The sequence below is a fragment of the Etheostoma cragini genome, chromosome 12 (genome assembly GCF_013103735.1).
Source record: "Etheostoma cragini isolate CJK2018 chromosome 12, CSU_Ecrag_1.0, whole genome shotgun sequence".
Taxonomy (NCBI): Eukaryota; Metazoa; Chordata; class Actinopteri; order Perciformes; family Percidae; genus Etheostoma; species Etheostoma cragini.
The window spans coordinates 13348837-13367271 of NC_048418.1; the positions used below are offsets into that span (position 1 = coordinate 13348837).

Genomic DNA, 18435 nt, shown 5'->3' on the forward strand with positions numbered 1-18435 from the left:
TGTTCAAATAAGACATCCGCACCTCCCGGTCAGCCACCCCACTACACTGTGCGTTTGATAACTGCAAACAGGCAACATGTCAGAAAAAAAACACTAGTGACAGCGACGCTGCTTTGTGCGTGTGAGTTTGTTGCTTACCTAAACGTGCAAGATACTGTAAAGTGAGCAGAATCATTGTCTCCACACAGAGAAGCTGGCTGCTGTTGAGGCCCAACGTCTCCAGGGTTTTCTCTGTCAATTGGCTGTTATTGTAGCAGCTGACCAGGAGGGGGCTCACCACTATGTCCCCAACATTCCCATAAAAATAAGGTAAAGTGCCGTGCCCTGAAAAGAGAAGTTACTATTAGACAAAACAAATAGCAGCCAGAAATATGGGACAACAAGTAACAACAACTTTGATATTTGTTCGGCAGAATTGAAAAACGTTCAAAGTTTAAAAGTACAGTTAAACAGTTATAAGTATAAGCTTGATATTTAGACACTTAATATTTCAAAACAGGTACAAAAGGCAGCTAGCTGCGAGACAGGAAATGGCTTACTAATAAAAATCAGATGAACATTTTGTCATTTGAAAAAGTTGACTACTCATGCCTTTCTGAAAAGACTGTGTTGGTTTTGTTGACATTGCCATTTAGAAATTCATTTTATTCTACTTAGTGGTAAAACAGCCTCTGATTCAGTTTTTTTTTTGACATTCATAAACATTGTTTTGTTATGCAATGCAGAATAATATTTAATCTGCAGCTTAAGGACGGAGCAGTTCTTTAAAATAAAGCTTGTACCGATGAGGATGACAGGGCGAACTCCTGAAGAGCTGAGCAGGTTGTCGGGGACGATGACAGTCTCTCCAGCGCTGACAGGTTGGGGCTGAATGACTCCTGTTACTGGTGGCTGAGGAGAGGACACTCCTAATACAGAACCTGGAGGGTAATAAAATAATATATGTCAAAACTAGGATTAATCACCATCAGCTAAATAGGGACATTGGTTACGTTTGAACATATTTGTATTTTACTACTATTTAAATCATGAAACACTGCAGTAATATTTGTAGCAGTGGTATTGTGATCACAGAAATGTTATAAATATAATAAAAGAAATCAGGACAATTTATCTGAAATTGTGCTATTACTTAATAACCACAATTACATGATGTGGAAAAAAACCTCCCTCAATCATGCTGTTTTTGTTAACCAATTGAGCAACAAACTCTCCAGCTCTATCTCCATGGTGATACTGAGTGAATTATCCCTAACAACCAGAGAACATCAGGGATGTGGCCTACTCAGCCCCAACCCAAAAGGAGAGAGGGGTAGGGGGGGGGGTTATAAATAACAAAGCTTCTGCTCCTAATGGCCCAGAAAATAAACATCGGCACACACATTCTTATTGCATCTCACGCTGACTCGCGTAAAATACATCACAGCTCATAGAGAGACGCCCTGATTGGGTTCAGGCACTGACCTGGAGAACAAGCCATCGGCCGGATGGCTGGCACAGGGACGGCTGTTGGTGGGACGGGTACCAACGAGTTGGGATGCCAGCTCCGGTGGCGCTTCTTTGGTGGACCCGAATTCATGGCAGTGGATACTGAACATCCAAAACAGACACAGATAACAACAATAATGATAATGACTGTTTAGCATATAGCTTCTAAAGATACTGTATGTGACTTCATTTACTATTAAAACCGTTTTACTTTACTACATTTTATTGTTTATTTACTCTTCAGAAAGGAAGGACTTACCAGGACTGTCTCCTAAGTCAGCATTGCGATACACGTGACCTGGTGGCCCTAAAGAGACCACAGAGGGGCTCAGTAAGGGAGGACGCCCATCAACACCCAGGCTATTTGTTGGCCCATTCATCCTCAGAGCTGTGGGCACTAGAAACAAACATGCATGCAGATGAATACACACATAACCGGTAATACACTAGAGAGAGTTCAAGGTTCTGTAATCAACATTCAGAACATTAACAAACATTCTTTATATTTCACAATATTGAGATTTAATGGTTGTGGAAACAAGACTTAGAGTCCACAGCCATAATAGCAGCTCTGTGACGCTGTGCGTAAGCACAGCAGAGCTTTAAACTAAATGCTAACCTCCGCATGCTAACATGCACTTCGTGACAATGCTAATATGCTGATGTTTAGCATGGTCACCATCTTAGTGTAAAGTGTTAGCATGCTAACATTCCCTAATTAGTACAACCAAAAGTACAGTTGAGGCTGACGAGAATTGTAAATCGTTTTGCAGGTTGTAGTCAAAAACCACAGTTTTTAAGTTGTAACTGAGGATGGCACGAAAAGGAAAGCCATTAGATCAGCAACGTAAATAGGATTCATCCTCTTGTCACCGTGCTTTTCTGTAAAAAAAATAATATTGCAATCCATCCAGTAGTTGTTGAGATATAAACATAAAATGTTTTCACAACTGTAACTATCTGCTGAGCAACACATAAAAATGAGTCAGTACTAAAGGTGACTTATTGATTTCCTATACAATAACGTGTATTGCCAATGATGGGATTGGACATTTTGCAACCTCATATTCAATGTGTTTGCAATATACAAAAAAATTGATTGGTGTGGACAGCCTTTGCTTGTCAATATCACAACCTTGTAAAGGAGCTACTAGATAGCAAAGCCTTAAAAAGTCATTACAGCATTCCTTCCTTCAGTATTGATTGGTGTGTAAATACAAGTGCACACACATGCATCAGTTTGTGTGTAAATGTTACGTGTGTGTGGGTGTGTGTGTGGGTGTGTGCGTGTGTGTGTGTGTGTAAGCAGGCCATAGCATAGGTTAATCTTGTCTCCATGGTTAGCCACGGCATCATCTGCCTTATGCTAAACCACGTAGCTAAGCAACCCTTTCCAGCATGAGTGAAAGGCCATTTAAGTGACTCACATGAAAGCTTATCAGCATCTAAATCCTTGCAAATGTCACAGTCAAAGCCTGGATGCAGCTAGTACTGCGGGAGTGCGACCAAAAAACTACATGGTTTATGTTATCTTGGGTGTCTCTTACTCAAGAATAATGCAGAGGGTGTACTAAAAAAGGAGCTTCACCTATTGGTAGAGTCTTGTTTCCAGATGGGGATGAAAGAGGTTTGGGGAAACTGCAGTCTCTGCCAAGGTCCTGACTTCCGAAAAAGATTGAGGATACTTGCATTGTCCTGGTGTCTGGAGAATCTGGAGGTTAAAAAAAAAGATGATACATGTTACATTATAATATATATATACCCTGCAACCTTAACACCCACTGTCATGCTGATTGGTCATTTGGTTACCTTTGGCCTTTATTCTACTGATCAAACACTAGCAGACGCTTCTGTGTCTACATCCAATGTCCACTGCACAACGCAAACAAATCATAGCTCTCCTTTTCATTAATCATTCAAGGATAAACATGCATTTGGAGCAGAGGTGGAAAAGTGCATGGTACAATGTTTAACCTCTTGGCTTGCTATTTGGGAGCAGAATGTACCTGAAGGTTGCAGTCAAGAGATATCAGACAAGGGTTATGCCAACAACGAGCCCCACAGCTCAGTTTTCGAACACATTAATGTGTGAGATCTCTGCTGACAGGCAGCTTCCAGGCTCAGAACAAATCAATACCACAAGCCCGGGAGCTTATTTTCAATCAAATAGGGAACGGGCGCTCTTGTTGTAAGAGGTCAGAGAAGAAAGAAAGGAAGAATCTGTCTTACAGTCATTTAGTTGTTGGTTTACCTGAAAGGATTCAGGCCTTTATTTCATTACACTGTTACATTTTTACTTTTGTAGCATGACCTTATATGTCAAACAGTGACAGAAGGAAATTGTGTTCTGTAAATAAGTATTCTACTCAAATGAATAACATTTTTTTTTTGACCTAAGAATATTGAGATATGAAACAGGCACTGCTCATAACCAATAATAAAAAATATACTGAAATGTACTACTGATTCAATATCAGTATGCAACTGGAATATACACTAAAGTATCACAGCAACAAAATGAAATGAAACACAACCATCAAAGCCTCCGCTTTGTCACAAACTCACTCATGTACAGCAAAATGCAGTGCAGCAGTCCAAAATTTAAGGGCTTAGCCACCAGCATCAGTTTCTATGGCAACAACATAAACCTATCAGCATAAACAAACCAATGCAATAACTCTTTCTGGTGAAATATATATACATTTCGGATTGCCATTTGAAGGAGAATGTACGCAACAATACATTTTACGTAACTTTTAAGTCAACCAACTGTTTAAATGTTAGGATAATCATCTTGCAGAGAAGTTTTTTTATGGATACATAAAGGGAATCGCTAAATCTTGCGATGCATGTTATCTGTGCTGAATGCACCCTCACCTGAGAGGGAGAAGGGAGACGAGCTGTGTCCACTGGCGCCTCCATTTTCTTTGCTGCTGAGAGAGGAGGACGAGCTGGGTTTGGATGTTGATGCACTGCTAGAGAACTGGCGGGTTTTACAGTCTGAGAAGGGACGGAGAGGAATGACAAAAACTGTGACTAACAGTACGTGACAGCACGTCGTCAGAGAATAAATCCTAGCACTGCAAGACTGAATTGTAATAGGAATGCAGAAATGGGATTTTACCTTTCCAGCAGATGAGGGGTCCTTTGCACAGAGCACCCTGAGAATTCTTTACCAGGTAGTATTTTAAGTGCTTCTGCTTCTTGGGCTGGGTGGATAACTTCAGGTTGATGTGGTTTGAAAACTCAGTGAAGTATCTGAAACCCTTTTCCCCACAGCCGACACAGTTTCCTGAAAAGCCTGAATGTGACGTCACAAAAATGGAATTATTCTATTATTTGCCAACCTTATTCACAGTACAAAGATATAAGTTCAGACTGGACTTTCACGAGCAAAAGCTAACAACAGGGCGTAATTATTCTAACAGGAATGTAAAGTGATGCTGATAGTTGTCTGTCTCCTTTACTCTGACCTCAGACCAGGGGAACAAACTGACCTAAAAGTGCATTTTTCCCATTCTCGTCAGGCAAAAACCGGCGATCCACGGCACACACCAGGATGTGTTCGGGGACGCTGGGGGACTTTGCACCGACCAGCTCGAAGCCTGCTGGGACTTCGATGGACTCCGTTGCTGTGGAGACTAGGCGGAGGTCCTTGCCAGCCTGACAGAACCCTGAGAAAAGAGGATGAGACCGATGTGACAGTTAAAGAAATATCAAAGGACTTTAAGGTCAATTGGACAGTTTATATAATAAGTGAATCATGTCTACTATAATTCTAGCATCTATAACAACGAGCTTAATTATTGTATTTCATCCTAGGTAAAAGTTTTTGTGTTTCAATATTAATGTGTTAAGTTTATTCTGTCCAAATCATGGCCTTTTTGTTTACCATCCAATGTGCAGCAGTCGTCCGGAGCAGCGGTCTGCAGGTAGGGAAGTGGAGGGCTGCTGCTGTCTGAGTCATCATCGTCCTCCAGCTCCTCCTGATCGTTGGAAGAGTGGCCGTTCATAAGCTCCTGGCCTGCCGGCTCCCCAACATGGAGGTCAGCTTTTGACTTTGTGTCTGATGGACAATTTAAATCTAATTATTTCACTAGAGCTGAATTAGAGTTCAAGTAACACTGTATTTTACAGGCAAATTCCTAATCATTTTCTAGTTCGTTTTCTTGAAAGAACAGCGATTTTATACTAATTATAGGACAGTATAGTGAATTTGGGAACAGTGACCTAAGAAGTCTTTTATTCAATGCACAGAAAGTCAGCTGAAAGGTAAGGTTAAGGTAGGCAACAAATTAAACATAAATGAAAAATAAAGTACTAATAATAAATGAATTGATATTTATGTGTATTAAAATGGTGCTGTTCTTTGAAGGATTTTATTTTGTAATTAGTACAAAATAACATATATCTTTCTAAGAAATGATTAGGAAATACAGACCCGTAACATAAAGAAACATATTGAAAACAACAATATGACCACATCATTGACTTATCTCAATATTGATAATTGTCAGTACTTAGAGTGGAAAAATTCACACTTTCATATGTCTGTGCATGTATTTTCATATATATAGACCAGAAGCGCATGACGAGGAAATCATAAGTATTGTCAACATGTCATAAGTAATGTTGACATGTGCGTTTCCTACCTTCCATGTTACCAGGAAACGACTCCGGCTCAAGGTAGAGCTGTGTGAAGATGGGCTGTGGATCTCCACTGCTAGAGCGCAGTGATGCCTCAATAGAGTTGTGGAGAGCCTCTTCAAATCGAGCAGATTTCAGTTGCCCGGCGTATGAATTCCCCATTATCTGTGAGAGCAAAGAGAGGATGATGAGCAAAGATGCAGTCAATTATCTTATTTATGCACTCTTTATCTCTTTCGATTAGTTCCTTATATAAGACTAGCGATCTCTGTGGCAGACAGGCAGCAGGCGTCTCACACAAATGCATTCATGTTTTTAAATGAACACAGCTGTGTCTTTCTGAGTTACATGAGTATATCTCAATTGGGTTTTTAATCGTGGGTATTTTTCTGCCTTACATTTTATAGACCAAATTATTAATCGGTCAATCAAGAAAATAATCATCAAATTAATCAATGGGGAAAATAATCTTTAGTTGCAGCCATATATGTGGATGATTTTCTCATCTATTATGCTCATACATTTATCATCCATCTTGAGATAAATGTGTCTGCTTTACCAAACATAATGGCCAAGGCCAATGGCCTTTTTTTGGTTCTTTCTCCTTCTGTCTGTTGTGTCACTCTGCCTGCTCCCCCCCCGTGCCCCCTCCACCCGAATGTCCACTCTGGGACATCTGCCAGGGTCGGCTGCATGGGCCTGAGGTTGGCCAACGCTCTGGTGGCAGGTGGCAGCTGGACACAGGGCTAAGCATAGTATTAAAGAGAGCACAAGAAAGAGACAGAAGGAGCGACAGAAAGCACTCAAAATGTGGTGACACAGCAGAACTCACCCATGGCTGTGCTACATTGTGGTGTCCTTTCATTACAGAGTGGAGCTTCCTAGTCAATACTCCCACTTTTCAGTTTGCCATAACATTTCACTAAATCTGTTTTTAATACCAAGCCGGTAATCAAGAGCGTTTAAACTGTGTGTTGAAAAAGAAAATAAAGGGAGTGTTGGCCATGAACTACTCACTGGTCCAGACTAGCTTATCAACACTAGAGCAGCCAAGTGAAGGCCCAGGTTGAAGACTTCAACTGTTTGGGAAAAGCTCAAACTCCTCATTCAGGCCTCACAAAGAATCTTTGCAGCACTTTAATGTCAAGGTTATGTGTTGCACCTTTAGTTTTGACGATAGTGACCTAAACTTGAGCTTAGAGTTTAGCAATGATTTAACTAACCTTGCCTTTCAGAACTGTGTTTTTTCAATCCAACAATGGCCTTGGATTGTAGATCTTTGATTGTAGAGAGTTTATTTTTATGTGTTGGTATGAAGCAGCTCTCACATAAAACACTAAAATAAACTCTTCATTTAAGCTATTTCACATTAACGTAGGCCATAGATTAGTAGATTTATTAATGACAGTTATTTTTTTACAACCCATTAGGGCAGCAACAAACAAGTTCTTCTTATTTTTGATTCATCTGATTATCTGATATATTCTCCTTAAAATGTCAAAATTACAGACAAAAGTACATTTTAGACCCCAAAGTGAGGTCTTTCAAAGTATTGTTTTGTGTAGAAAAAACAGTCCAAAGCCCTAACAAAATACAGTTCACTTTCCTTGCAATGAAATCAATGTTCTATGTTAAGTTTTACTATTCACCTGTACCACACACTGAATATCTTAGTCAGTGAATCCATTTTTTCTTGATACACAGTTTTTTAGCCAGACAGACACCCTGAACCTTTTTATTTTTTATTAAATAATGGGCAGGCTAAGAATCAAGTTGGAGCTGCTTTTCTCCTCCCAGGTCTCATTTTGCCCATGCCTGGACAAGTTCCAGACCCTGTGTTTACCTTTAACAACCTTCCTGGGGAGGAATCTGACCAACCCAGACAAAAGACAAGATTAACAGTGCCTGACTGTGCTGTCAAAGAGATAAGCAGCTTAACAGAATAAAGCTACAGTATTTCTTGCTTAACTGATGGAGGAAGGTGGCTGCAGAGAGAAAACAAAGACAGATGGGGTAAAAAAAAAGAAAAAAAAAAAAAAAAAAAAAAAAAGAAAAGAAATGAGTGCCTGAGGGCGTTTTTAAGCAGCCGCTGCCTGCCTGTTTGAATGTGAAGTCAAAAGAAGTCTCAGGAGGTCTCTTTGGCAAGCCTCAGCAGACAGATTTGTCATTAACCTCACGCAGGCCGGAGGTGAACACAGAGAATGACCTTTTATCACCTGTGCAATTTAAAACAAAGCCAGACTGTTGCAGAGGTTGTTTTGGATTCAGGTGGTTGCTAAGGTCAGCTGAAGTGGCAGGTGAGTCAGCGGCTGCAGTCCACTTGATGGATGGTCAAACATAATGTGTGGACTCCACTGGGGAGAAGCCGGTTAATGTCCAAAGACTAATGGCTTAAAAAGGGGCATTCATGTCACAGAGTGGTGAGTTTAAAACTGCCTGTCAGTGGGTCAGACGGTCAGTCAAGGCCATTCCTCAGCTGCTGGGTGGTATCAACAGATTGCATGAATGTGACCCCAGGTCGAAGTAAGATCTAATCTTCACTCAGTGGATTCGAGAGAACCAAGACAGAGAAAATATGAGAACACAGACACTGAAATTAATTTCTAATAGCAGTGCATTAAAAACAGGGTGACTTACATTGTTGGATTGTTCCCAGGCGTGAAGGGACTTGGTCACCTCTGCTACATGCTGGATCACTACCACTCAATGGAAACTTTCAGCAAGGACATTTTCCCAGAGTGCTTTGAGACCTGGGGGAGAGCAGGGAGATCGCTGTTTTTGATACAATTAAGCACAAATGAAAAAATGTATATCTCCAAAAAAGATACAGAGTACCCTACTGTGTTTATGTTTTCTCTAAGTAGCCAATATTATACTTGTATTCTGTTATTATCATTTTATTAAAGCATTTTTTGGGAACACATTTAAGGCAAAAATCCTAAAAAACATTCATCATAACCCGATCAGTTAGCGTCTTACTTATTTTACCTCAAACGTGAAAAATATCAGAAGCTTAATAGTAAAATTCTACTTATTCCCACTGCATTTTACTATTACAGTAATTTTCAAGAACTCAGCCTTTTTGAGACAATGTGGCACACGAGACGCAAATCAACAAGTAAAGAAAGATTGCTGCTGTATATCTTGAGAAAATTCCAATTTTAAAAATATAAATTTTTTGACGAACAGCTGAAAACATTGTAATAAAATGCTTTTTCTGAAAGATGAAACCAATGTTCAGGTAACTTGCCACTGTATGGTAAGGCAAAAAACCTTAACTATTTTCTGAAACGTGCATGCTACAGTAAGTCTGGTTTAGGTCACCACGGTCCAACAAACATGTGTTTCCACAATATGAATGGGTGCACTTATGGCCAATCAGACATTACCAGGGGCTCAAACCATGACATATGTAGCTGCACTCCCTTCACACAGTCACTCTAGTCTAAATGGATTTTGCCAGTTACCTGGGATCTTTGACAACGTATTGTTTAGCCACTCAGGCTCTGATATAGCAAAGTTCATTTCAAGCCACTGACTGTCACAATCTACCCCTGTCATCACTTCTGACTGTGTGTGGCTTTTCAATAAGAGGGACGTTGGTCTGGGGTCTAAGTCCTTCAAAAGGCAAATGTGAAAAAAGCTGGTTCAACTTGCATTTACTGACCCCAAAGTAACTTATTTTGTAAATGATTAGCCAGCTTGATACAGCTAATCAAGGTGGGCAACTGAATTGCTTTACAGATTCAATGTAGCATTGCTCATGTGAAATTTACTACTTTGGTAGAAAACATCACAACACAAGTTCATGCTTTAACCTCCACTAGGTGTTCCCACAAAGGTCTCACGCTCTGCTAATTAGCCAGGGTCTTGAAATATCTTGATGCTTATCTAGTTGTGAAAGGTATACGACACAGAAGGAGATGCAGATGGCTCCGAGATGAAGTTGGAGCCATAAATCTAGTCACGCACACGGGCCCAGCCCGAGGTGCTTAATAAGGATCTGTTTTTCCAGAGTGACATTTGAGGGAATGTTCAGGTTGACGCGCTGGTTTAGTTTCTTACTTAGAGCAAGACTTGATTCAAGGCAATGGTTGAACACACACAGTTCTAACAAACACTTTGTAATGCAAGTAGGACTGCATGTGCATACACACCCAGCTTATGTAAATCATACTGTCATATGTGTAATCTACACTGTGCAAACATGTGTATTTATTTATTATTTATACATTTTTCCCTTTGTTGAAACACTTTTTTGCACAAATGAAACCATGCAATTGCATAACCAGTCAACCCCCATCTGTGCAATCTGTTCTGGTATTTTTGCTTATTTTGGATTAAAGAATGTTATGTGAGCCTAATGTTTTCTCTGTACATCGTCTCTTTTAGTAAAAAAGGGACTTGGGTTAGTTTGCAATTACTGAAGATTGGACAGAAAGAATGAAGCATTTGTGTGAATACTGCAGATAAAAATAGATTTGTATCACTGCTTGTGATAAATTTGAAGTATAAACATTCTTCAAATATAACATATGGCAGTAAGACAACATAAATAATAATAATTTAATTATCATATTCTTCAATCTAGAACTGAAATGGTTTCTTTAAATGCAAAGGGTCAGAATCTTGGCTCTGGTAAGGTGATCCTTACCTTAAACTCACTATCTCGCAGATGTTAGCTCTATTTGGCGTCACCTATGGCGATAAGCGGTAATTGCAGGTGTGTTTTTGGATCTCACTTTCACTTGTTTGTTTCATCATCAGTAGTCATCTCTCTTTTCTTTGTCTATTCGCCTATACCGTTTAACAACGCTAGCAGAGACCAGAAAAAACAACACGCCGCTTCTCACACACACACACACACACACGCACACGCACACACACACACAAGTGAGTGGAAGAGCGAGTCTGTTGCGTTAGTTGCTCTGTCTAACCTTTCTGGCAGACCAATCACGGCGGTAGGATGGAAAACGCGCCACTAACTGCTCCCCGCTTGTAATATTCCCACAAGTGTAGCAACAGACACTCAGTTCGTAGTTCGCAAATGCAAGGGCTTTCATCAGTGGAAATTAGGCTCAATCACCATTGTGTTACCTCATTCAGCAATAGAAAGTAACTTAACAGACATCCACTTAACTGAAAATACGCTAGATTATTACTTTAAATCACAATAAACCTCAAAACAGGCACTTATCCATAACCTTGGATTAGTGCATAACCTTTTTTTATATATATATCTAACTGTATCTAATTGAGTCGATCTTACTGTTAACCCTCCCTTTTCCTTTTTTCCAGTTCCTCTTTTGTTTCTCCCTCAACTGCATAATTACATTACAGTATTTATAAAGGGGAGAAGGCAGAATTATTAATTAATAACTCGTACTTAGCAGATTCCTCAAGTCAAAGCCAACACATTTCTAAATTAATATGAAATCCTTCTACTGTTTGTTTTTTTTACTTTCCATTTAAATATCTGAGGAATAGAGGTAGGAAGATGTTGATACTGTCCATACAGTTAAACTTGACACTTACTTGGCCAGTGTGTAGAATATCATATTTTAAACTACTGAAACAGCACATTTCAATTAGCCTTAAATTAGACACAGCAGCTAACTAGAAATGAGTTGTTAAAGATGTACTAAAATTAAAAGTACAAATTGACAAAAAATAATCTTTTTCAGGTCAATCATGAAAATAACTGTGAATACAATGTTAAGGAAAATCGGATTAATATGTAAATAGATTTAACCTCATTGTTATGCATTAACATGTAAAGTTCATACCAATAGCTGAAATGTAGGAAAGAGGTCAGCACACTGTTTACATTAGAAAAGCTGTGGTGAAAACACACTGCCCATCAGACATGAGAGCAAGGGGGATGGTGTAAGAACAGAAAAGGCAAACATCTCATCATGCTCTCAAATTAGGTGCTAAAAGCCTGTCTCGTTAATGCTACATCAAGGCCACATGTGACACACGGCAAGCAGTTAAAAACAGCTTTTCCTGTACCTTCCATGACTGCTGGGCCGGTGGATGAGCCCTTAAAATCCAAATCAAATGCAGTAAATCCCAAATGTGAAGGCAGTGTTTTTTTCAGATATAGTCCATTTTAGATAAATAAATCCTTGTTGAAAGACAGTGTTGATATCCACGCAGCATATGGAGTTTCACTCTTCTCTGGCATGTCTCAATTCACCTTTGTCATGATACAGAGAGAAATGGGAATCCCACTCTTTCCCTCAGAACAGCAGGAACCCTCCCTCTCTCTCTCGTTCTCTCTCTCGCCCTCTCTCTCACTCACATGCAAACACACACACACACACACACACACACACACACACACACACGCACACACACCCCTCCCCCTAGTCCCCCTGTGCCCTCCTCTGTCCTGTACCATTTGCCAAGGAGGGAGGGAATCCACCGGGGACTCATTCATCTTGGCCCTGCTGACCCCACGTCGTGACAGATGCTCTTGGAGGCCTGCAGAGCTGTGGGTGGAAACAAAGGGGAAGACCCAGCGTTTCCCCACTGCCACACGGCCGCGGCGCCCTGCCACGTGTGACCCCCAGCACGCCAAGACACTGACACCATGTCAGGTGGACGTTTTCATTTTCCAGAAAAAGAGGAGGGGGTGGATTTCAAAATCAAACTTTCACTTTCACACTCAAGCTCAGTCTCAGTCTCTTGATGACTTTTTTTTATTGGGGGTCAATTCAGGAGACAGGAGAATCCTTCCCCAGCTAAATGGGGACAAGAATGTCAGGTCAGCTTGAGCATTTTGTCTTCGTAGCCTTGCCCGGGATTGACCCCACACTGGGCTTTTACTCCTGCTATAAATACCAGGGGCTCATCTGGTCAAAATAAATAAACGGAAATGCATCACAAATCAACAGGCACTGGCAGATGTAAGGGATTCTGTGTCATTAAAGGATCCGAGCTAGTACCTTATCACGACTTTGCTCATTTCCAAATAATAACTAAGGGGCTCGAGAGTGATCACACTGTATTTAAGCTAGGCATGTGTCACATTAATGCTAAAACATATCAACATCGGAGGAAAAAGGCCAAACTTATTTCAATAATCAATCACTTTCCCCTTGAGTCTTATAATGCACTACATTTTAACTCAATACAAAACGATCTATAATCCAATATCAACTATTCCATTTTAAATCTTCAACCATTTCAAGAATGTATGTCACACATTTAACTTTGAAACAGAGCTGAGCAATATATCAATATTATATCAATATTGTGATGTGAGACTAGATATCGTCTTAAATCTTTGGTTTTGTAATATCGTAATATGGCATAAGTGTTGTCTTAAGCTGTGTCATTTTTTGAACTTACCAAACTGGTGTAACTGTTCTATTATTTGCCTTTACCCACTTAGTTATTATATCCACATTTCTGATGATTATTTATCAGAAATCTCATTGTGTAAATATTTTGTGAAAGCACCAATAGTCAAGACTACAATATCGTTGCGGTATCGATATCGAGGAATTTGGTCAAAATAATTGTGATATTTGATTTTCTTCATATCGCCCAGCCCTATGGCCTCACACATGTACAGTTACAGTAGTAGAAACTAAGGCTCCTGTGTCTATTTTCCTGCCGACTAATTAATGCCAAGTAAAGTCAGCAAGAATTTGTCAGGTAAATAGTAGGTTTGAGTAAACTCACATGTACTTGATGGCAGGAAAGATCCACTCACCACTTACCATGACACAGCCTTTTTTGCCCTCAGATTAATGGATTTAATTGATAAAGAATTCAAATTGCTTTAGAGATGAGATTAGGGTCTAGAAATAGGGTTTTTGTGTGACTTTTAATGAAAAAAAACTACTCAAAACACAAAATAATAATAGCAATTAATGATTACACTAAACCCTGGTTAAGTTCCTGTTGTCATACATATTTACAGTATCAACATCTACCTTTACTGGTGCAGGTTTCTTTCTTCACTGAGCCGTGTGACTGGTGTTCCAGTTCATTACCACAGACACAGTCAACAGTTGTTTTAATCAAGTTGTGTGCAGCTCTTCTCACCTCATCTCCAATGGTTATATTAGGGCACAGTAAGTGCGTTGGCGGCTGTAAACCACCACGCGAGCCAATCAGAGCCTCCATTAGGCCTTATGGGGGCTTTCATGCCCTCATTTCTCTCAATCAGCAACATATGTCTAAACATTGGGCTTGAGTTTGACTGTGAAATTTGTCCGGCTACTGCTGATTAAGACCACACATGGGAACATACCAGGGATTCTCACGCAGTGCTTTGGATTATATTTTACATTTTTAAGTGATAGAAATATTTCAAATTAACTGTAGTTATCAAGTCAAATTTACCAGCGTAGCCACAAGTTCAACTGTGGGAAAAGAGCTGTCAGTGTGATTTATATCTCATCCCCTGACTTTGACATGGCCTGTCTTTTATAGCCCATTTAGAATGGAGATAATGAGTATCCCCAGCATTATCTTTGGCCTCAAAAGACACTGTGCAAAAAAAACAAAAGAGTGTGGATTGAATGCATTCCTGCCCCCATCCTTCATCGCTGAATTGAGCTCCTGCTAAAGTCTCTGACAAAGGAAGCATCCCTGCCACCGCCACCTGAGGAAAGACAAGTCATCCGATCAGCTGTGGGCGGTTTTGGAAGATCTTGGGCTTTATGCTCTTAAATGTGGAGGGGGTAGGATAGAATGGTTCTTCCTCTCTTAGGATTCCCAGCAGAGTGCCACAGCTTTGAGTTAGCTCACTCAGCAAGTTTGAAGTTATTTATGGTCATGTGCACAACAGTTACAGAAAAGCAGTGGCTGTCTGTCAATAAAAAACTTGGATCTTACGCCCTTTCCAACAATGCTAATTAAATATGTATTAAGAAAAAAATGCAAGAAAAAAAAAATCCAAAATAGTGCAGTCGTTACAACACAAGGATAAAATATACCTATGTACAATAAAATGATATACATTCATGGTGGACATGTGAACAGTAAGTTTATGCATAATGATAGAGAGCAGCATGATGCAACCAATGGCAGTTGTTGTGAGTACTGTAGGTAACCTACCTGTCCAACCTGGCACAGCATGGCTTCTATAGATTACATAACATCTAATACTGTAGAAGAAGAAGAAAGATCTCTGTCGATGGGGTTCAGCCGACAAATCAAGAGATGAGAGATGATTATCAGGTGGGGAGGAAGTACAGCAACCAAGGTGATAATTAGCACGTCTGACTACTACACCGAGAAAACAATCCTGCAGCTCAATTGTCAAAAAACAAATCAAGAAAACAAAACTGCCACCATGTGAAAATTCCCGCAACAGAATTCTCTTTTCCACCCGCTCTACGTGGGCCACCTGACGCCGAACGTGTGAGGACTCGCACTGTTGTTTACTATCCGGGTGGCAGTCCATGGCTGTAATTTACTTATAAAAGCCCCACAACCTTCTTGGAAACCCCCTCCTCCCGCTCCTCGGGACTACCTGCTGGGCCCTGAAGTGCAAAGTGGTGCTAGTGAGGATAGCAGATGAGCTAAGGTCATTCATGGCTTTCCAGTGAGCCACACCAACAAAGGCAAACATTCCAGCTGAATGCCATTGCTGAAGTCGGCAGCAACAGAGAGAGAGAGAGAGGGGGAGAGTGAGACAGAGCAGGGCTCAGTGGAGATAATGGCCTGAGGGTGTATGGGTGCATGTGCATGTGTGTATGTGTGTGTGTGTGTGTTCTGGGGATTATCTGTGGATCTATAAAGTGGGGTGAACTAGGGTTTAAGGCCTGGTGTGACCAGAGGGAACGGGGGCAGGGTACAGGGTCTGAGGAGGGGCGGACAAAAGGAGCATTTGGGCAGATGAAGAAGTCATCATCATTAAACCACTGGAAGTTTACTGTCCAGTTATAAAACTCATTTCAAAATTAGGGGCTGGGGGATGCGTGTGAAATGGCAGCAGGGTTGGGAAGGCCTGCAAGGGGCTGTTGGGCGGTGTAGGGACTCTCTGAGGAACTGTAGCGCTAATTCATTATGGGACAAGCGCCCTTTGTGTTAACACTAGGTTGAATGGAGTGGTGACCTTGCCACACACTCTGGCCCAGCGGATGAGTTTAAGGGCAAGGTATTTAACCTAAATTAAATCTCAGCCACAGACAAAAACCAGCATCATTTAATGGCAGAGGTCCACCAAACAGCTAACTGATGCAGCACAAACGGAAAACAAGCCTTGTTGAAAGAAGTCAATTTATGTACCACTTTAGACTTGTTTACAGTAAAATTATAGCATGTATATATATTTATATCCACACACACACACACACACACACACACACACACACACACACACACACACACACACACACACACACACACACACACACACACACACACACACACACACACACACACTTTAACTTGAACCACAGGTGCAGTCAAAGTTTTAGGTGTTTGAATCATGACCGACACAACCGGAAAACCCTAAAACTTGTTCTTGGGCTCGAGAATTGGGCTGCAATTAATGATATTTTTCATTATTATTTGTATCGATACATTTGTTAATTATTTTATCTTTTGAAGAATCACAAAAAAAGTGAAAAGCAGCAAATTTTAGGAGAACAGGAGAATGTTTGGCATTTTTGATAAAACGACTAATCAATTAGCCAAATAGAGAATTTTGACTCTTGACCCATCAATTAATCAAATAATTGTTTCAGCTCAACTTAGAATTATGCCTTCGCAATTGTTTTCACTTGACACAACCAACCAAAACAATGCAATTCAACAATTGATTTTAAATACTGTACATTTTTAGTAATGAACAAGTTAATAAATCTCTCGCCAGGTGTGATTATATTTTAAAACCTGAGCACCTATCTTCTTTCCACAAGGTAATAAAATAAAGCCACATCTAAACAAATGGGTTTTTTGGGGGCACCTCGTCCCCCTCATGTTTTCACCTTTTACACATTTTACAGAATGTAATAACATGTAAAAAGTTAAAATTCCACCATGTCTTGTCAGTTCTTTGATACCGTGAGCAGTAAGCAGAGGTCAGTTCTCATGGCCGCTATTGCTGATAGAATAATTGAATAAAAGTGAAGGATGAGTGACAGTTTACAACGCTGTTCATGACCGTGTAATAAAATGGAAGGCCTGTCAGTGAACCCAATCTGCATTTTACAATGCTGCCGGGTTGAACGTCAGTTCAGCTAAATCAGAACAACAGGGAGAGACACAGGACACTAATGCATTTATGGACTTATTCAGCAAAGCCATATTGAATAAGACAACAATGAGATCTCATACAGTAAAGCTGTCACAAACAGTGGTCAAACACCGGTCAATGGTAAAGGGCAAGAGGAGGGAAGGAGAAAAAAAAGATACATTCTCTAAAGATTTACATTTTATTCCAAGACTGGCAAAATAATCCCTAACCTTTTTGGGCTTAAATTAAAAAAAACTAAAATGACGTTCATTATACATGAATTCACTTATTCTTATCCATAGCCTGTATATTATCCTATAATGAAATATGAAAATTGATCATCCACCATTGCCACTGCTTCTTTTAACATCTGGTCCACACCTAATGGCTCATCCCAGAGTAGATCTTTGATGATAGTTGACCAGGCCTTGTCCTGGCCATAAACTGTTGTTTAGACAGCCCTGTTTGTTATGGGGTGTAAAAAGGAGAGCCATGGATCACGTTGAGAAGGCCAACACTATCAAAACACTAGCTCTTATCAGATGACATAACGAGCGAAGGGGTCAGGTTTTGTTTCCAAGGGGCTGTCTTGAGCTGCACTACACCCTGCCTCCCCATCACATCAGACAGACGCAGGCACTGACGTGATGACGATGTTGGATTTTAGAAATGATCACTGTGTCAGCTAACTTTGCAAAAAACAAATACTAGTTAGAAGATAATTAGAAGTGTTTTTTATTTCATATATTTTGGGATTTCCGCTCTGCTTTCTTTATTGAATCCCCAAGGGGAACAGACAACATAAAGTAACAGAGATTAGAGCCTTTTATTTAAGCCCACCCAACTTTGAAGTGTTTAACCTCTGTTTTAATATCAAAACCAAAACATCTGTCTCAAAATAATCTTAACTGAACCACATTTTACAATCTTCACTTTATTTCATTGTTATGTAATTTCTGAATATTTTCCTTATCATTTCCAAGAAAGGTTATTGTGAAAGAACCATGTCATTTAGTACTTATTGCAGGAAAAAGTATTATTGTGACTGTAAACTTTGTTTATTATTATTTATCTGTTGAATTGGATGCATGCCTGTT

At 40.1% G+C, this 18435-nt stretch overlaps 1 protein-coding gene across 3 annotated transcripts in view; it reads right to left on the reverse strand.

Annotated features, from left to right (window-relative positions):
- The window catches only part of greb1l (GREB1 like retinoic acid receptor coactivator), a 43379-nt gene that overhangs the window by 13774 nt on the left and 11170 nt on the right, over positions 1–18435 (reverse strand). For 2 of the 3 annotated variants that reach the window (XM_034887491.1, XM_034887489.1), the window contains exons 2-12: positions 8773–8885; positions 6141–6300; positions 5381–5554; positions 4986–5162; positions 4613–4789; positions 4366–4488; positions 3077–3199; positions 1748–1885; positions 1465–1590; positions 783–920; positions 139–324 (exon numbers count right to left, since the gene is read on the reverse strand). In XM_034887491.1, the coding sequence (XP_034743382.1) occupies positions 139–324; positions 783–920; positions 1465–1590; positions 1748–1885; positions 3077–3199; positions 4366–4488; positions 4613–4789; positions 4986–5162; positions 5381–5554; positions 6141–6297 (1519 nt within the window). In that variant the 5' untranslated portion in view covers positions 6298–6300; positions 8773–8885. Of the gene's footprint in view, positions 1–138; positions 325–782; positions 921–1464; positions 1591–1747; positions 1886–3076; positions 3200–4365; positions 4489–4612; positions 4790–4985; positions 5163–5380; positions 5555–6140; positions 6301–8772; positions 8886–12147; positions 12353–18435 lie in introns of those variants that run through there. The other variant, XM_034887490.1, reaches the window with a different exon arrangement.